The sequence below is a fragment of the Vombatus ursinus genome, unplaced genomic scaffold, assembly GCF_900497805.2.
Source record: "Vombatus ursinus unplaced genomic scaffold, bare-nosed wombat genome assembly UNPS02010822.1, whole genome shotgun sequence".
Classification (NCBI taxonomy): domain Eukaryota; kingdom Metazoa; phylum Chordata; class Mammalia; order Diprotodontia; family Vombatidae; genus Vombatus; species Vombatus ursinus.
The window spans coordinates 5,414,508-5,435,398 of record NW_020950600.1 but is presented as its reverse complement, the minus strand read 5'-3'; the positions used below and the strand labels follow the sequence as shown (position 1 = coordinate 5,435,398).

The 20,891-nt window shown below is 44.5% G+C and overlaps 1 protein-coding gene across 1 annotated transcript in view; it reads right to left on the bottom strand.

Moving 5' to 3' along the window:
* The window catches only part of GABRD (gamma-aminobutyric acid type A receptor delta subunit), a 35,181-nt gene extending 23,167 nt beyond the window's left edge, over nucleotides 1–12,014 (bottom strand). Inside the window, exons 1-4 of the mRNA XM_027855401.1 lie at nucleotides 11,883–12,014; nucleotides 11,628–11,767; nucleotides 11,480–11,579; nucleotides 11,095–11,432 (exon numbers count right to left, since the gene is read on the bottom strand). Of these exons, the coding sequence (XP_027711202.1) occupies nucleotides 11,095–11,432; nucleotides 11,480–11,579; nucleotides 11,628–11,767; nucleotides 11,883–12,014 (710 nt within the window). The remainder of the gene's footprint in view (nucleotides 1–11,094; nucleotides 11,433–11,479; nucleotides 11,580–11,627; nucleotides 11,768–11,882) is intronic.
* Between the last annotated feature and the right edge of the window lie 8,877 nt (nucleotides 12,015–20,891).

The window sequence follows — 20,891 nt, the reverse complement described above, 5'->3', positions numbered from 1 at the left end:
ACCAAGCCCACCTTTACTCCTTTGCAGTAGCCCAGGACCCTTTTCCCCAGGTGTCCTCAGAGGTTACTAAGTCAAGGCCAGGAGCTTTGAAGGCACAGAAATAAAATAACTTAAAATAATTCCTAAAACAGCAGACTTTCTAGCATTTGCTAGCCCACAAGGCCACAAATACTGCCTGAGGAAAATGCTTGTGTTCCACCCACGGATGTCACTTTTTTTGTAAGTTAGTAGAAGGTCCCTGAACCCTCCATTTCAGCTGTGCACAGCTGTGGAGGGGGTGCAGATCAAGCAGACTAGACAGAGTGCAAGAAGCCTGTATCCTAATTAGAGGAGATGAAGAGGAAGGCAGAGAGACAAGTGGATCGGCCCAGAGGCAGGGGGTGAGCACAGAACCACATCTCTCATGCCCCCTTTCCCTTGGCTAAGTGGGTTGACGCTCATTTTCTCCCTAGGTCATTTTTCCCATGTACACACCAAGCCTGCTCAAGTGAAGGCTAATGGGATGAGATGCCAAACCCCATGAGCACTGAGCAGAAAATAAACACTGGGAATGATTCAACCCTGAAGATGAAAGAATTTGGGGAGAACTTTTCCTGTAAAAAAATCCTCCATACTGTACTTTGACCAACTCGGGACACAGATGTGTGGCTTGAGGCTTAGTTTCAACTTATGAGTAAAAATTCTCTTTTATCTTCGAACATTCTTTTCAGTGACGGTTTTATCAATCTCCACAGGGACTAAATTATAATAAAAGTGGCTATTTCTATAGCTCTTTAAGGTCTGCAAAGTACTCATTTGATCTTCACAACCACCCTGTGAGGAAGGTGCTATTATTATCACCCCCATTTTATAGACAGGGAAACTGAGACTCAGAAAAGCTAAGCAATTTGCTACGGGTCACAAAGGTAGTAAGTAGCTGAGGCAAGATTTGAACTCAGCTCTTCCTGACTCCATTCTGTCCACAGCATGAAGCTGCCTCAAGCAGCATGTATATATCATGTCACACAAATCAAGGTATCTGCTTCAGCTCAGGTCTTCTGAAAATAAAGGGATGGGGGTGGGGTAAAGAGAGCTCCCTGAGGGGATTCTATAAGGAAGATGATTTCAAAGATTTTTTTTTCTTTTCACCTGGATGAGGGACTAGATGAAGATTCACCCTAGTGGGATTGACCAGTTCCAGGGAATCCCTTAGAAATGCAGAGTAGATCACTGAGAATCAGTATGTAAGTTTAAGGTGAGTGTGAGAAAGATAATACATCTGACTTGTACATAGCACTTTACATGCATTCTCTCAACTGACCCTCACAACAACCCTTTGAGGGTGTTATTATTATCCCCATTTTATAGATGAGTAAACTGAGGCTAAGGGAAATTAAGTGACCTGCCCAGGGTCACACAGCTAGTAAGTGTCTAAGGCAGTACTTGAACCCAGGTCTTCCTGGATGCATCCAGTATTCTCTCCATTACACTATGTTGTTATTTTTCAGTTATTTAAGTTGTGTCCAACTCTTCATGACCCCTTTTTGGGGGTCTTCTTGACAAAGATACTGAAGCTATTTGCCATTCCCTTCTTTAGCTCATTTTACAGATGAAGCAACTGAGGCAAACATGGTTAAGCAACTTGCTCAGGGTCACTCAGCTAGTAGGTGTCTGAGATTGGATTTGAACTTAAGTCTTCCTGACTCCAAGCTTGGTGTCCTATCCACTGAGCCACCTAGCTGCCATCCATTACACTATGCTGCCTCTCTAAAAGAAATCAGAAAATGGAATTAAACTATCATGTTAGCTCCCAGGCTGGAAGCAGTGGTGAGGAAAGGGGGCAAGGGGAGAAACAGGGAGAGAATTCAGGTTTAAAAGTCTCAGGAAAAGGGAGAGGGGAGTGTCCACTAGGATGAAATATTGCTGTATGCCAACCCCCAATCCTGGATTACACCCACCATCTTCCTTCTCTCCTCCTGCTCGCATGCTGGTAAATGTCAAGGGGAGAAATCATACAACCACACTAACCAAGTGCCTTGTAAATGCATTTTATAGAATCTCAACTGGGCCCTCTTCTACCCCACAGGATCAATCCTTTTCAGTCTTTTTTGCAGCATTAACATTCAGGTCCTGTTCCCTTTGCCTGGGTATACTCCGAGGCTGTGTTCTAAGCCCTGTCCTTTGTCTCTGGCTCTGTCTCTCTTCCTCTCACTGATCTCATGAGCTCCCCTAGATTCAATTATTACCTCTGTATTGATGCCCCCCAAATCTCTCATCTCTTACCTGAGCACCAGTTCTACATTTTCAGCTCCCTACTTGACATCTGAGCCTGGCTTTCTCTTAGGCATCTCAAACTTGTCCCAAATAAAACCCATCATTTCTGTCCTAACTTCCCTATTCCTGTCAGATCTGGAAGCTCAGAAGGTTGTGCTGGGTGTTTTTTGTTTTTGTTTTTGTTTTTGTTTGTTTTGTTTTGTTTTGCTTTTTCTGTAGCTTGGGTTGATATTCTTTATGGTCATTACAGAACACAAGACGCGCCGACCCGAATTCAGTCCCTCATCTCCTTTCACTTGAGACTATTACAATAGTCAGTCTCCTCTCTATCCAATATATGTTCCACACAGCTGCCAAGTCATCAGGTGTGACCAGTTCACTCGGCTGCTCAGAAACCTTCAGTGGCTCCCTAGTGATAAAATATAAGCAACCTAGGAGGCATGGTGAGTCAAGCATTGAATTTGGAGTTAGGAAGACCTGAGTTTGAATCCTATCTCGGATACTTACTAGATGTCTGACCTTGGGCAACCCTTAACTTCTCTGAGCCTCAGTTTCCTAATATTTAAAGTGAAAGAGCTGCACTTGATGGCCTCTGGGATTCCCTTCTGGGCAAATCCCTTAACCTTTCAGAATTGTCATGAGGTTCAAATGAGATAGTAGATATAAAGACTGTGTGGGTAAAGAGAGAGAGCTGGCCTCCAAGCCAAGAGGACCTGGGTTCATGTCCTGCTTCTGACACATACTGGCTGTGTGACCCTGGGCAAGTCACTTACCTCAGTCCTCTAAACAATTCTCTAAAACTCTAAGTTACAAAGCATGTCAACTTGAATCAGAAATCGCAGACCCACAGCTCTCTCTCTCTCTCTCTCTCTCTCTCTCTCTCTCTCTATATATATATATATACATATATATTATATATATATATATATTCATCTAATCATCCTACTATCCATCCATCCAATCTATTTATCTGTCCTATCCATCTACCTACCTACCTATCTATCCATCCATCCATCCAATCTGTCTGTCAATCCTACCTATCTATCATATCTATCTATTCACCCATCTATCCATCTATCCTATCTATGCATCCACCCATCTATCAACTCATCCTATTTACCCATCCATCCATCCAGCTTGTCTATGTATCCATCAGTCTTATCTATCCATTCATTCTATCTACCCATCCATCCATCTAGCTACCTACCTAAAATCATCTATTGTTGTTATTATTAGCCTGCCACAACCTGGCTCCCACCTACTCTCTCAGCCTTATTTCAAACTGCTCTCTTCACAAATTGCATCCAATCCAACAAACATTTCTTGCATCTCTACAATATGCCAGGTGCTGTGTTAGGTGCTTAGCATAAAAGACAAAAATGTAGCAGCCCCTGCCCAAACTGGACTCCTAGTTATTTCTCACTTCTGTTTCTTCACACCAGCCCCACCCCTGCCTAGAATGCACTGCCTCTTCATCCTCCCAGTAGAAAGTTAGCACTTAGAGAGAAAGTCAAGTCATCTAGAATTTATCAAATACATACTAGGTGTCAGGCACCAGTGCTAAGAAATGGAGAAGCAAAGAAAGGCAAAAAGAGTCCCTACCCTCAAAGAACTCTCAATCTAGGAGACAACATACAATATTTATTGAGAGAATCATCTGGAGATAATCAATAGAAGGTAGACACTAACACGGGTGGGGTGAGGTGGGGGGGTATCAGGAAAGGCTTTTTCCAGAAGATGGGATTTGAACTGAGCCTTGAAGGAAGCCCCAAAATTCAGGAGGCAGAGATAAAGAAGAAGAGCATCCCAGCCATGGGGGACAGCCAGAAAAAAACCGGCCAGGGTTGGGAGGTGCACTTTTTGTCCAAGGAATAGTAAAGGAGTCAGTGTCACAATATGTACTCTCAGTGCCTGGCACATGATAGGTGCCTTAAAAGTTTGTTTAATTGGGTCTTTGGGGTTTCCAGGGGTTTCCTGGCATGGGAACAAATACATTGGGTTTTTTCCTCTATTCCCTAAATTATAATGGGACATGGCTCTCTTGCCCAGTTACTTCAATTCAATGAAACAATCCTTTGCCAAACTCCTACTATGTGCAAAGAACTGGACCAGCTGCAGGCAGCAGGTGGAGCTGAATGATTTGAGTAAGAAAGCAATGTCTTTTGGCTCAAATCAGGGACCTTGGTTCAAATATGGCCTCAGTTATTTACTAGCTTTATGACATTGAGTGAATCACTTTGCTCCCTGGGCCTCCATATCCTTATATGTGCAGGGAGGGATTTGAACTATATGGCCTCCAAGGTCCCTTCCATCCCTCAGTCTGTGAGGACAATCTGTGGCCTGGATTTGGAATCAGAAGATTTGAGGTGAAATCCTACCACTAACATTTATCACTTTGGTGACAAAATGTCTCTGAAGTCACTTCATACTCCACACCTATGCTGAAAGAAACACTGACAAGAATATTAGAATTTTTTTAAAATTACAAAGTCAGCAGCCCTAGAGTTCCAATTACCAAGATGAAGAAGAACAAGAGTTCTTTGGACAATAAGAAATTAGGCTAATGAGGAACAAGCAGCATGCAAAGCTTCTCTGGGGAGATGGAAGCCAAGGAGAGCTGAGCCGCAAGTGTTCTGTGCAAGGGACTGAAGAGATTGATGAGCATGGAGAGTCTGTGAAGGATGCATCCTATAAAAATAGACTGGGAAGGGAGATGGGAGCCAGACTATGGAGGCCTTGAGATATCAGGCTGGGGAATGCTGTTTGGTATTGTAGGTAATGGAGAGTCACTGATGTTTTTTGAACAGGGAAAGAGATGTTCAAACCTATGATTTAGGAAGATGATCTGGGGATATATTTCCATATATTTGTGTATATACTTGTTGGCTCTCCCAAAAGAATTGAAGCTCCTTGAGGGCAAGGATTATTTCTACTTTGTCTTTGCATCCCCAGTTCCCAGACAATTTGTTATTGAGTTGTTTCAGTCATATCTGACTCTTCATGACCCCATCTGGGGTTTTATTGGCAGAGATACTAGAGTGGTTTGCCATTTCCTTCTCCAGATCATTTTATAGATGAGGAAACTGAGGCAAACAGGATTAAGTGACTTGCCCAGGGTCACCCAGCAAACAAGCAAGTAAATCTGAGGCCAGATTTGAACTCAGGAACATGAGTTTTCCTGACTTCAGACCTGACACTCTGTCCACTATGCCACCTAGCTGACTCCTAGCCTATAGTATGTTTAATAAAACCTTGTTGATTGACTGGACTGGTTAGCAGCTGTGTGGTCCATAGATTGGAGAAAAGAGAAATAGGCTAACAGGAAGACCTGTTCTGAGGATATTGCCACTGTCCAGACAAACAAACTATAGGAATAGGAATGCAGCCATATACATATGTATAAACATAAACATACTCCATTTCTTTATTACATCTTCCTTTGGGAACAAGGGAGCTTAGATCATTGAAAATTAATCAGCAACTGTTGTCTTCGTCTGAAGGCTCATCACCTTTGATTAGCAATAAAATTTCTCATTGTCATTGTTCTCCAATGGGACACATGTGAGAGGCTGTGTGGTACAGATATATGGATATAGAGAATACTGTTGCTGGATTTTGGGTCAGTGAAATCTGGGTTCAATTCCTATCTCTGATACTTAATAGCTCTGTGACCATGATTAAGTCATTCAAACTCTCTGAGCTTCAGTTGTCTTGTCTGTAAAATGGGAGATAATAATACCTATAATACCTACTTCATAGGGAGTATTGTGAAGCTCAAATTAGATTTTTAAAATTATGTTACATATAAATTTCATGTTATATATGTTACATATAAATCACATATAAATTACATATAAATTACATGATAATATCTGACATTCATATAGTACTTTACATACATAAGTGCTATATGAATGTCAGATATTATCATTTCTCTTCTCTCTGTCTATGCATAAGTTGTTCTCCATGCTTAGAACGCTTTCAGTTCTTGCCTCCACCTCTTGGAATCCCAAGCTTCCTTCAAGGTTCAGTTCAAATGCTACTTCCTACTCAAGATCTTCCCTGATCCTCTCTGTCATCCTCCAGCAAATGTTCTCCTTTTGTATATATTTCATATTTATTTATGTAACCCTGTGTCAGAATCTGACCCAGCATCCACATAACCACAGAGATGGAGCTGCTATCCCAGGTGCTCACTGGCCGATGAAGTCATGAATTGTGTTAGGACCCAGGATAGTTCCCAAAGAATTCTCCATAGAAGGAGGAAGCCATGAGCTAACAGTGGAAGGAGAGATTGCCTCCATCTTGAGGCTACACGAACTTTTGTAGAGCTAAGTACTTAGCACCTGATTTCTGCTTCTCTGTTCATCTCTTTTGAAAGACTCTGGATGAAGAGGTTAATGATGCAGTGGAGATGGGCTGGTTGGCTGAGATGACCTTTGTTGTCATTAGAAAGCATTTGTTCCTCCCAAAAGCTTTGAGCCAGGGAGAAGGCAGCTGACCATGACAGCCCCACTCCTCAGGAGTTTGAATTTCTCTTCTCCGTGATCAAAAGGAATTAACATAGGAAAGCTACCATTTCTGCAATAGCTGGTAACTGGTCAACACACACACAGTGGTTCCCCTTTTCTCTGTGTCAATTTTGCCAGTGTTCGTTTTAGTGTTATATAAAATATATTAGTGATTGAGTACCCTGCTTTGTGTCTGATATTAGCCTTGCCAGTAGAGATCAGAGAACTGTGTCATCTGGAAAGGCAGGAAGACCCAACAGGACCTAGTGTGAGGCAGGAGAGGGGCCAACTAATGATTTTTCCCCAGGTAGTTACCAATGCAGGAACATCCCACTGCCATACAATTCCTCATCCAGTTCAGGGTGACAAATAGGTGAAATAAAAAGAGAGAGATTTGTAATCTGAGTTCATCCATTTCCCCTATTTTCATTGTTGAGTTGAATGAAGACCAGCTTTCAGACAGTATTCTTCTTCGAGGAGGACATGCCTGGATTCCTTCCTCTACCCCTCTATCTTTTCTTCCCCATGTTCATTGGTACACATCAGGTAGCTGCCACATGGATGTTAGATGGTTTAAGTAGTGATGAGAGGCTATGAGTGATCCCTTCTATACTTATCTATGGATCTGTGGTTTCCCCCCAGTTGGCTATAAACTCTCAAGGGCAATGATTATTTCATTATTTACCTCGCCCGGCATCTGATATGTTTTCTTTTTGTGTAAACCTTTGATTCCATCAGCATATGGAGCTAACTGCATGGAAACTCCTTCCTTTCATTAATGCAGATCAACAACATCTTTGTAACTTGCCTTAGAAAGATGCTCAGGGCCCTGAGAGATGAAGCGATTGTCCCATGGTCTTACAGCTGATATGTGTCAAAGATAGGACTTGAACTCACATCTTCTTGCCTTTAAAGTCCTCTATCCACTGTGCCACCCTGCCTCTCCTCTGGGCACTTAACAAACAAATGGTTGTTGAATGAATATGAGCCTAAGGATTTGGGCCAGGTGAAACCACTGGGGGTAATCTCACTTAGTAGGGATGCCTCCACTGGGCTGAGGCTGAGAGAAAAGACTTGAGATGAGGGTCACAAAGAAGTTTTTAACCAAGGCAAAAAACATGGGAGCGTCTTTTCAAGGGCAGGTGCTACTGTCCTTACCAGCTTAACAACTTAACAATCCAGAGTTGTTAAGGCCCAATCTCAAATTACTTTGCATTTACTGTGTATATATTGTGTATTTGGGGCCATCTAGGTGGTGCCATACTGCATAGAGCACCAGGCTTGGAGTCAGGAAGACTCATGTGCCTAAATTAAAATCTGGCCTCAGATACTTACTAGCTGTGTGACCTTGGGCAAGTCACTTAACTCTTTTTGCCTCAGTTTCCTCATCTGTAAAATGAGCTGGAGAAGGAAGTGGCAAACTACTCTAGTATCTTTGCCAAGAAAACTCCAAATGGTCATGAAGAGTCAGATATAACTCAACAACAACAACAATATTGTGTATGTACTTATTTGCATATATACTATTCTTCCATACCCTCCACCCCACCAGAATGTAAACTCCTTGAGAACAGAGACTGCTGTATTTTCTTTCTAAATCTCCAGTGCCTACCACAGTGCCTGGCATACAGTAAGCACTTAATAAATGCTCATTTATTAACTAACATTTAGTAACACCTAGAGGCAGCTTGATAGTATAGTGAATAGAGCCTTGACCTGAGTTCAGATCCAGCCTCAGACACTTACTAGCTGTAACCCTAGGCAATTCACTTGACCTCTCATTGCCTCAGTTTCCTCAAATGTAAAATGGGGATAATAATAGAAATTACCTCCCAGGGGTGTGGTAAGGGTCAAATGAGATGATATTTGTAGAGCACTTAGCACAGTGCCTGGTACATGGTCAGTGTTCAATAAATGCTTGTTTCTTTCCTTCCTTGTTGAATGAAGGAATACCTCTGAGCAGTGGAGGACTCTCACCTCCTATGCTACCCACTCAACAGTCCCATGAAACATTGAACCACGGAGAGAGGCTAGAACATCCCCAGCACAGAGGAAATACTAAATGCAAATTAAATGGAGTTAAATTAACATGAATTCTAGAACTCAGAGAGGAAGATTGAACCCTGCCTGTACTGTCCTTGGGAGCTAATTGCATATGCTTTGACTAGAATTATTTTAAAACTATGGATTTTCAAATGTAGAAAGAAGGCTGTGGTTTTCAAACAGGGAATCAGGTGCTAATTCAACATAGAGTTGTACAGTCAGGACCCCCCCCCCCCAGCTCTGGGATGAGACCAGCATGACTCCTATTAATAGGAATAGGGATAAAGAATGCTAGAACCTTCCCCCACATGCCTAGGGCGGGGCCTTTCACTTTTCTTTCTCAGACACCCTGGCAGCAGTTTCCTAGGCTCTCAGTACACACAATTATGGCTAAGTCCCTGTTCTCTTTAATTTCTGTTAAATTGAGATGATAGGGATGGGAGGGAATGAAGGAAGAGGGAAAGGTTAATTGATGTGGGTAAAAGGGCAGCAAGATCTTTGGAGGAAAGATTCTGGATGCATGGGGAGGAAGTGGATGCATGGAAATATTCTACCCAACAGGATTAGGGTCTGCAGCAGAATAAAATACTAGTAATAGCTCACACTTACATAGAACTTTAAGATTTATAAAGGGCTTTACAAATATTATCTCATTTCATCCTCATAACAACCCTAGGAGGTGGGTGTTATTATATTCCCATTTTACAGATAAGCAAACTGAGACTCCAAGAGATTAAGGACAGGGTGGAGTGGGGAGGGGTTCACACAACTAATAAGCGTCTGATGTTGAATTTAAACACAGGTCTTCCTGTGGCCACATTCAGTGCTCTATGAACCATGTCTTACTGCCTTCTCTAGTGTTCAGAACCTCTTCCCTCCTCTAAGCAATAGGTCTCAGCAGTTAACAGTGACATAATTTACTCTTATTTTAGATGGTCAGTGATAAGAGGGATCTTAGAGCTTACCTACCCTACCTCCTCATTTTACAGATGAGGAACTGAGGTCCAGAGAGAAGTGACTTACCCAAGGTCACACAGCTAGATGTGCAGGACCCCTGACCCCTGGTCCTATGCTCTTTCTATTGCCCCATGCTGTCTTTCCATCTGCCTGTGTCGACCTCTCCTTGCTTGCCCTCTGTGTCTCTATAGCTATGTGCTCCCCTCTGTCTTCAGTCTCTGTCTCTCTCACACTGGCTGTGACCACACACAGGCATAGAATTATCTTTTTTAGTCACTTTGGATTTTTTTTTAACTATACAAAATGTCAGCCTATCAGATCCACTTTAAAGAGAAAGGAATTGACCATCAAAACAACCAAAATGCAGGATGACCCATTTTTGATCTGGCATTTCTCACCTGTTTCCTCATTCCCCCAACCCTGCACTGCTGTCCTTCTCTATTACCATCTCACTAATATCTTATTCACATAATAGTAGCTGTTTAATAAATGTTTCATGAGTCTGAACTTTAAAAGACACAGTCTTAGAGTCGTTGTGTCCAGTGCCTTGTATGTGAGGTGGGGTAACTCAGTGATGTAGCCCAGGATTGCAGAGTTCAGGCCAGGGTACCCCACTCCTCTAGAAAGATCTGCTTGGAAAGCAGGACGCCTGATTGACCAACCATGAACATTCCAAATAGTGCAGGAAGCTGCCACTTTGGAGGTGCCTGCTGTTTCTACCTCGGTGCCTTGAACAAATCAGTCCTTAAGCTAGACAAGGGGCTCTCCAGCACTGACAGGCGCTTCTCTCACCCTGCCCAGAGAAACCCACAATAGAGAAGTCGTTTATCTAAATTCCATTATAGATGCCTCCTCCTGCTAAGAGGGGCATCTAAGAAGTCACTCATCCACGATTTCCTCTTCCCTTGAGCAGTCCAACGATTACCCTCTTTTTAAAGAATTCTGGAAAGGGAGATTCCACATGGTCTCTCCATCACTTCAGTCTATCACAGCCTTACAGAGGATAGAAAATTCCTCCTTGCCTCTAACCCGTATACTCTTTGCCGCAAGGAAGCTCATTTATTTTAGTTCTCTCCTTGGTGGTCAGGGAATCCCTCTTTACATCTGTCTTCTCGTGCTGGAGGCAGAGAGATGGGGATAGGGTCAAGGAGCCCGTAAGTTTCTAAGGGATGAGAACGCTTGAAAGTTCCCAGTCCCAGCCTCCCACGGGTAGGCCAACCCAGAAGCTAGGGAGGAGACGTGGGCCTTTGGAAGTATGCGCTTGTTATAGAGAAACAAGGCCGCCCCCCTACATCTCTTCCCAGCTGTCTCCTAGGCTGCCTCAGCGCACCCTGGTTCAGAACCGAGAGTCGTGGACAGCACCCTTAAGGGAGGTTGTAGGTAGACTCTTCTTTTCCTCGGTCTATTGGACTTTCCCGGCCCTAGACTGAGCTGCTGCCTCTCACTGAGTGCACTCCTGGCCTGGAGCTCCAGGTCACTGCACCTAGATGACCAGTAAGGGCCAAGCCACTGACCTAGCCTGCTAAGCACTTCCGAATTGCCGTCGGGGGTAGGAAGGGTTGGGAAAAGTAGGGAAGGAAGACGCTTCGAGTCACCTCGGAAGGACCTCGGGCCGGTACCTGGGGGCTGCCTCGCGAGGCTGGGTTCAGGTCCTTTGGAGGCGCCTTCCTAGTTAAGGCCAAGGTGAAGGAATAAAGTGGGACTCGTTGAAGAGCCGCTGTCCAGCCCCGTGTCCGTTCCCCAGCTCCCATCTTCACTCTGGGTTTTGGAAATTCCGGGTACTTCTCTGGATGCGCCAGTCTCCCCCACCCCGTACTCGGAGAGGGAGAGGTATGAAAGGGAGTCCGCGCCTGGCGCGCTTACCTGGTGTATCTGTGCTGCTGGGCGCACAGCAGGACGAGCGGGGGCAGGAGCCAGGCGAGCGCCTCCATCTCGCTCCCGGAGTTAGGCGGCTGTGAGCAGGGGAGGGAGGCTCGGGGGCGGCAGGTGAGCCGAGCCCATGGCTGCGAGGAAAGTGAGCTCTCTGGAGGCGGAAAGCGGTGGTAAGGAGGGAGGGGAAGGAAGGAAGGGAGCTAGGGTTCGCGGGCCCGCCCCCATGCCCGCCCCGCGCTGTCCCACTTGCCTGTCTCCTTGGCTCCAAGGGCAAGGACGCAACCAGCCCTGCCCATTCCTCCGCCCCTCCCTGCCCCGCCCCGCCCCCGCCACTCTTCTCGGCTCTTCGCCCCCTGCTCCAGCAGTTCCGAGACTCATTTTACAGGGCCGGCTGGGGATCTAGTCCAAACCGGCAGAACACAAGTATGAAAGACTCAGCTTCTCGCCCCATTCCAGCCCCCACGAGGACATGGGCTCAAGCTGCTTCCAGGCCCCCCGTCAGCCTCATAAATGGCCCTGGGGTTGTCTCCCCTAGCAGGTTAAGACTCACCTGGCTTCAAATCCAACTCCTTTCTCTCCTTCCCCTTCCCAAGTCCTTCCTTCGCCTAGTACTGCCCCACCTCTGTGCCGGAGCTGGCACGGGGGGACGACTCCCCCAACGCAGCCGTTGGGGCCCTGGGCAATGGGGCTTGCCTGGGACGGAGCTCACTTGGACGCAGGGAGGGTTGTGTGCGTTTCGGAGGAGGGGACTCGGGGAATTGGAGAATCTGTAGCTCCAGTTTAGGCTTTAGAAGGAAAGGAGTGGGGGGTGGGGGAGTTAGGGGGGAATCATTGAGGGGTGGGGATGTTCCCCAGCAACTGGACCCCTTCGCTTTCTGTGCTAGCTCCTGGAGATGGGCAAGAAGCGGGTAAGCTGCGGAGCCTTCCTAGGGCACTGGCCCGGGGCAGATGCGTTAGCCTCTGGCTGCCTGGGAGCTGAGCACCAGGCAGGTGCCCACACCAAGCAGCATAGAGGCTCTCCTGGTTTAAACTTAAGAGGATCAGAGCGTTGCCGACGTTAATGTTCCTGGGAAGAGACACAAAGACCCGCAGCTCCAGCCGCAGTCCTAGATAATTTTGTTTAGCTAGAGTTAAGAGTTACTTTTATCGAATGTCCATTTCTATTTCACAAAGCGGATTTTTGTTTTTTTCCGCGAGAGGCTTGACTGCAAAGGAGGGACCAGAAAGGGAAGGAAGGCGTCTGTAACCCTAACACTGTATCTTCACACCCTCGGGCTGTGGTGGTGGATGAGTCTCTTGATGAGTCTCTTGGAAACGAAGAAACAAAACTCTCAACGATCGTGCTTGTGTCGCCAATCTGCAAATCTTTATATAATCAATCATAGGTAAAGAGGTTTTAAAATGAGCTTTGCTTAAAACAGCAACTGACTCACGCCCCCATCCCCAGTGAAGCCCAGAAAACAATGCCCCTGAATTTTAACTCTTTTTAACCCTCTTGAAAATGACAGCCACATGGGTCATTCTCTCCAAAAGGCTAGTAGACCTTGCAATATACCCTCCAGAGCTGGAAAGGACTTTAGAGGTCGTCTAATAGAAACCCCTCATTTTACATATGAGGAAACTGAGGCCCAGATAGCGTAAGTGATTTGCCGAAGATCTCTCAGGCAAAAAGTGGCAAAGCCAGGATTCCAACTCAGGTCTTCTGACTCCAATCCAGTACTTTCCACTGTCCAACAAACCTTTCCCCTAAATTCCTCTGCCAGGGCCACCATTAACCCAAGGAGAACCTTTTGGGCTCATCTATGCAAAGAAAAGGGGATTTTCTTTTCCTGAGAGAATGTTTTTAAAAAAAACCACTGAAGGAAGACATAAGATTGGGGTAAATTAATTTAGCCAATCAATTATCTTTTCCATACAGATTAAATTGATTCGGAAGGTTAATTATCATCTCTATGCACTCCCAGCCCTAGTCTCTCCTGGGCTCCAGTCCAGCATCTCCAACTTCTTGTTGGCCATTTCAAACTGGAGGTCCTGTAGGCATCTCAAACTTAATATGTCCAAACAAGGCACTTCCCAAATCATTCCATTTTCCCAACTTTCCTGTTACTGTCAAGCATCTTGTAGTCATCCAGATTCAAAATCTTTCTCTCATCATTGACTCCTCCTCACTACCATCACCCACTCACCATATCAGAACATTTCCCAAGTCTTGCCCTGTCCACCTCACCAACTTCTCTTATATTCATCCCCTCATCTCCACTCACATAGCCACCACCCTGTTTTAGGACCTCATTATCTCTTACCTGGATTGTCAACGGCTTCCTAATTTATCTCCAATTCATCCTCCACACAGCTACCAAAGTGATTTTCCCCACTGTCACCAATCAGTCAACTTTAGTCTCTTCCTGTTAACCCTGATTGAGTCTGTGAAAATCTTTATTAAATATGAATTCTTCTGTCATTTAAAGTCCTTCCTAATCTGCCTTCAACCTAGCAGTCTTGTTACACTTTACTCCCCTTCACACACTCTATCACAGTTCTGCCAAATAGGTCTTTTTCACACACAGAGCTTCATCTCTCATCTCCATGCCTTTGCACTGGCTGTCCTTCATGCCTGGATTGCCCTACCTTCTGACATCCACCTCTTGGTAGCCTTATTTTCCATCAAGACTCAGCTCACCTCCATCTTTCATCTTTGCTTTTCCTGATTCCTCCAGATTTCCACACTTCCCCCACAAAATACTTTGTGTTTGTTTTGTCTGTACATATATATACAAACATACACATATGTCTAATGCATTTATTTGTTGTTGTTGTTTAGTCATTTCAGTCATGGCTGACTCTTCAGGACTCCATGGACGTGAGTCCGTGGGGTTTTCTTGGCAAAGATACTGGAGTGGTTTGTCATTTCCTTCTCCAGTGGCAAACAGAGGTTAAGTGACTTGCCCAAGGTCACATAACTAGGAAGTTTCTGAGGCTGGATTTGAACTCAGGTCTTCCTGATTCCAAGCCCAGTGATCTATCTACTGTGCCATCTTGCTGTCCATATAATATACATATTTGTGTATATGTACACATACATACACGTGCAAAACATGTATGCACAATGTATGCACAGGCATAATGTACATATATACACAAATGTTTGCATGTGTATGCATACATATCATACACATATACACACATGTTGTTTCCCCATAAGCTCCTTGAGGCAAGACCTGCCTCCCTTTTGCCTTTGCATCCCTAGCACCTGGCATAGTGCCTGGCAGAAGAGATACCTTAAAAATGCTTACCAATTGGAGAACTTCCCTCTCTGACATCTTAGGAGCTGCTATCCAAAACAAATTCAGGGGCAAAGAATGACTCGGGAGGCATAGGTTTTAGTTGCAAAGAGGCAGACTTAAGCTTTCTATCAGGAAAAACTGCCTAACTCCAAGCTGTCCAAAAGTGGAATGCATGGGCAGCCTCCCAGGGAAGTAGCTTCTCTCTCACTGGACATCCCCAGGCAAAGACTGGATAACCACTTGTTGCAGACAATGTGGTTCTTGTTCAGGAACAGCTTGAACTGAATGGCCACTGAGGTCCCTTCCAACTAGGATGCAGTCATCCACATTCCTGCTTTCTATAAGTCACACTGAGATGAAGAGAATGACCGTTTGGGACATCATATTGGCCCAGGTATCAAGGCTAGCATGTAAACACAGAATTACACACCTTTGAACAAGGTGGCTCTGGGAAAATCTTTAGTATGCCAAAGATATATGAATAAGTCTTTAGTAAGCACTTACCATGTGCCAGATACTGTGCTAAGAGCTGAGAATACAAATATACACAAGGAGAAATACAAGAAGAAACAAAGATAGTCTTTGACTTCAAGGAATCTTCATTCTAATGTGGGAAGGCAATACACAAAAGAAAGCTGAAAAATTGGGGCCTGGGAATGGTGGGGAGGGAAGGTACCCAGATGGGGTCATGGAGAAACTCAGATAGTTATGAATGGAGTCTCGCTGACCTGGGCACTTTCTTTAAAATGGAAGCTCTAGGAGGGACTGGTCAATCAGAGGAAGGGACCAGGGACAGAGTTAATTTCCTGAGTGAGAAGGATGCTGTGCATCATTCTCAAAGAGGACCAATGACATCAGGAGGGTGATGTCTTGACTTGCAAGTGAATTAGATTTAAGTGAGGCAGGGCTATGCAAAGTCATCAGCCTCAGTCTCTCCTCTAGAGTCATCAGGGTCCAGTGGCAAGACACAGGACAGGATGACTGGCGATGGCACATGGGTAACATGGTAGAAAAAGGTAGAGAGTCAGGAATGGAAACCCAGAGAGGAATGAAGACATGGGTGACCTGGACACTTCCCTTAAAATGGAATAAAGATGAGCTCCCCTCACCCACCACCCTAACCTCTACTTTCTGAGCCAACTCTAAAAGCTTAGGGACCTCTCAGGAAGAGTCCCAGACTGGAAGTCAAGAAGCCTGGACCTTAAATCTAGTTCTGGCATTATTGATGAATAAGTTACCAACCCTCAAGTTATCCCATCTTTAGGATGGTCATAATCATAAAGCTTTGGTTTGTTTTCTTTGGGAATCTTAGGTGTGCTGGACTGGGAAAGGCATGAATTGGGAGTCAGGAGTCCAGGGGCTCTAATTTCAGCTCCAACACAAGCTAGCTGTATGACTTTGGGGAAGTCAAACCTTTATGAGCTTCCATTTTCTCATCCATAAAATGAGGGGATTGCATTAGATGACCTTTAACATTCTAAAATTCAAAGATCTGAAAATTTTTAATGGATTTCCTAGAATAATGAGGTGTTATTATTAGTAATTAGTAATGGTATCCCAGCGAAAACTGGTCTCAGAGTCAGGAAAGCCTGGAGTCAAATCCTTTCTATAACACATGTATAATACCTCTAACACATACTAACGGAATGACCTTAGGCAAGTCACTTAATGTCATAGTGCTCCAGAGAGCTCTCTAACAAATTGCAGAGAAAGTACCAACAAAGGGGCAGCTAGGTGGCACAGTGGATAGAGCACCGGCCCTGAAGTCAGGAGGACCTGAGTTCAAATCTGGCCTCAGATCAAACACTTGACACTTACCAGCTGTGTGACCCTGGGCAAGTCACTTAACCCCAATTGCCTGGAGAAAAAAAAAAAAGTATCAACATGCATTTATAGGAGTTACTTCATCTGGGAATTCCCCATATCAGTGAAAGCACAGGTCCAGTCTCTATCCTATCGGTAATGAGTCTTATTTAATCTGAATCTTCCCTGATGCCAAGCAGTAAGTCCTTCAGGCCAGGGCTCAGGTAGGTGGTACAGTGAATACAGTGCTGGGCCTGGAGTCAGGAAGATCTGAGTTCAAATTCAGTCTCAAAAACTTACTAGTTGTGCAACCCTGAGCAAGTCACTTAAATGCTGTCTGCCTCAGTTTCCTCAATTGTAAAATGGGGGTAATAATAATACCAACCTCCCAGGATTGTTTTTTATTTCTTTTCAGTTTTTTTGGTGAGTCACTTGAGGTTAACTGACTTGCTCAGAGTCACACAGCTAGTGAGTGTTATGCATCTAAGGCTAGATTTGAACTCAGGTCCTCCTGACTCCAGGGCTGGTGCCGTATCCATTGCGCCACCTAGCTGCCCCAACCTCCTAGGATTGTTGCTATTTGTAAAGCATAGTGCCTGCTAAGAGCTTCACAAATGCTTGTTCTCTTCATTCCTTTCTCCTTCTCTTCCTCTTAGTCAAAGTGTAGACAATATTATTTTCCATTTTACTTGAACACAAGGATAGCCGTAGCCTTGCCATAGGAGCCTTACTCCGTACCTCCCTCGCCCCCCACCATGATGAAGCCTGGCCAAAACTAAGAGCAAGCCCAGAAGGCTCTCAGTGAACACGAGGCTTTCAGATTCTGAGGACAATGGTTTTCGGATTCTATAGCCTTTGACCAGAGCAATCCTTCTACCTCACCACCCCCCATCCAATGCTCCATCCAGGCACCATGCAGTTCAGAAAAGATTCTTTTCCAGACATCACAAATCATTCCTCTCCCTATGGCATTTCTCTTTCAAATTGTTAGGATATTTCCTCCAAGTTTTGCTCAGTTGCTTCCTTTAAAATGTATGACTCTAAAGCCCACATCCTCAGACTCCTCCCATCAGGAGGTGCCCTTGACTGTAACTAACAACCACTTTTCTCTTCGGCAGAGTGCAATGAGGTGTTGCTCTTACCATATGGAGCTAGGCAGGATACACAAATATTTGGCCACGGAAGGCAGAGAGGCACTGCACTGCCTGTGTAGCCCCTGACTCAACACTCTCAACAGCCAAATTAGGAGTGACATTTGGGAACATAGAAAGACTTCCTGTGACTACCAGATTTTCAGATCTGAGGTATACTGCAAAAATAAATGTTTTAAATATTGTTTCTACAGAACAATCACTTCGTTGTGTGCTTGGTGGGAATGGGGGCAGAGAAGGGAAGGGGGGACAAAAACCTTTCGGCTGCCCACCCGGGAGAGACAATCTGGCCTGGATTCACAGCATCAGCCACAAAGAGCCTGCTCCCCACTGGGAGAGGTGGTGGTGAGTCATGAGGCCAACACCCCAGGGTGAGCCCCTGGCTGGGCCACAGAAAGGAAATTGTATTTAGCTAAATGTGACACCCATCCCTTCACTAAGTATTGGGCTGTCTTGTTGGGTTCCGGAGCAGATGCGCCAATCAGGGAGGGATTGACACTGCAGGGGAAGGAAACCTCTTTGCATATAGGCAGATTACAATCATTAACCCTCTGCAACTATCTATTAGATGGAATTCGTCCATTTGGGTAAACCAGGGAAACCTGACTGGGGGTGGAGGGAGGGCCAGGTCTCCGAGCTAAAGGCCCGTTTAAATAGAGTGCCTTTCTAAAGGATCATGTGCAAAATGTTGAGTGAGATAATACGTAATGCTCAGGATGCAATTCTCCACCACATTTATCTCCAATTCCCTTTACACAGCCAGGGCATTGTCCAGAGCAAGCTGTCCCCTCTGCCTGGAATGCTCTCCCTCCTTACCTTCTTGCTTCTTAGAATCCCTAGTTCCAGGGCAGCTAGGTGGTACAGTGGATAGAGCACCAGCCCTGAACTCAGGAGGACCTGATTTCAAATCTGACCTCAGACCAAACACTTGACACTTACTAGCTGTGTGACCTTGGGCAAGTCACTTAACCCCGATTGCCTCACTTTATATAAAAAAAAAGAATCCCTAGTTCCTCTTAAGAGGAGTATGACTTCCTGAAAGACAGCTTTGAATGGTCCTCTCAATCATGAGAGCTCCCCGCAAAAGACTTTATATTCACTTTTTATACATTTTGATTTTATTCATATGTGTCCATGTTGTTTCTCCACAGAATTTAAGTTGCTGGAGTCTTTTTTTTTAATTCTCACTACCTAGTACAGTGCTTGGCACATAGTAGGTTCTAATATACTGTCCCACTACAGAAATCTCTCTTGTAAAAAAAAAAAAACCCAAATGGCTTAACACAACCAACCAATACAATGAGTATGTCTGACCACATGTACACTTCTCATCACCTGAAGCACCCTCTCCCTTTTACCCTTCCTCCAAGAGAGAGTAAATGTGTTTGAGATTGGTCTTGCAATTAATCTGAGCTTGACTGCCTCTTACTATTGTTTTCATTTCCATTGGTATAGTCACTGCAATATACTTAGTTCTGTTGGGGGTTTCTAAGGATCCCTGAGAACTAACCCAGCAGGTTTATCTTATACAAAATGGCTTGCTGCTTCCCTACACAGTTAAACAAACCACTCTGCCTAATCACTCCTGTTTAATAGGGTGGAGGGCTGAATTTTATTCCTGGTTTTTATGTGTTTTTAGAGAGACAATTTGAATTCTTTTTTATACCAGAAAATGTTAAACACGAATTAACATTCATAACAAAAGGGCTGTCCATCAAGGAAGGAAAAACATTCCACTTCAAAGAAGCATTCATTTAAACTGACAGGATTAAAAAAAAAATTAAAACCACCTGGAAAACTAGCTGCCTAATATTTGAACATCCCTAAAGAGACAGCCATTTGTCTGGACTGAACCGTGTTAATAGCTTGGATCCAGAGGCTTGGATTATGCTCCTTCTGGGATTCTGAAGAAAGAGGGTTAGCATATATTATGCCATTTTTGGTTCCTTTTTCTGTGAAGGGCACTACCACCCCCCTAGTCACCCAAGTTCGCAATATCAGAGTCATCCCTGACTACCTCACCTACAACCATTCAGTTCTCAACTGTGGTCAACTAATCTCTCCCTAATGTCTCTCTCACTTGTGTCCTTCTCTTGATTCACACTCCCTTCTGCCTTTCCTCTTCTCTTTAGTTTATTTGTGCATAGTTGTCTGCTTGCCATCTCTCCCATTATACCATGAGCTCCTTGAGAGCAGGGATTGTCTTTTGCCTTTCTTTGTAACCCCTGAGCTTAGCACAGTGCCTGACACACAGTGCTTAATTAAATGTTTGTTGACTGACTGATTAGTTCAGGTCCTCATCCCTCCTTATCTGTAATGTGCCAATAAGCTCCTCATTGCTCTTCCTTTCTCCAATCTCTCCCCCTCCCAACCCTTCCAACAGGCAGGTGTCAAAATGATATTTCTGAACAACAGATTAAACTAAGTCATTCTCCCAGTCAACCAATCTATCAATCAGGTAAACAAGCATTTTTGAAGTGCCTCCTATATGCTCAAGGGAGGAGCACAAAGATAAAAATAGTCCCTGTCCTCAAGAAGCTTACTTTCTGTAGGGAGAGACAATAGGTAAATACAAATTAGATACATGGTAATTTCAGGTTGGGGGATGGAGTAGCTGAGGGGAATTATAAAAAACCTTATGTAGCATGGCACTTGTGTTATACTCTGAAGGAAGTTAGAGATTATAAGACACATAGGCGAGGAGGGAGGGCATTCCAGGCAGGGGGATCAGCCTGGGCAAAGGTACAATGACCAGAGGCTGAATGTTGCATGTGAGGAATAGCAACAAGGTTAGTCTGATTGGATTGTAGTGTGTGTAAAGTGGGAAAATAAGTAATAAGACCCAAAAGGTGCCCTGGAGCCAGGTTGTGTGTGTGTATGTGTGTGTGTGTATGTTTACAGAAGTATATGTTTATATATACACATAATACATGCACATGTATATGGAGGGAGAGACAAAGAGAGAAAGAAAGGGGGAGAGAGAGAGAGAGAGAGAGAGAGAGAGAGAGAGAGAGAGA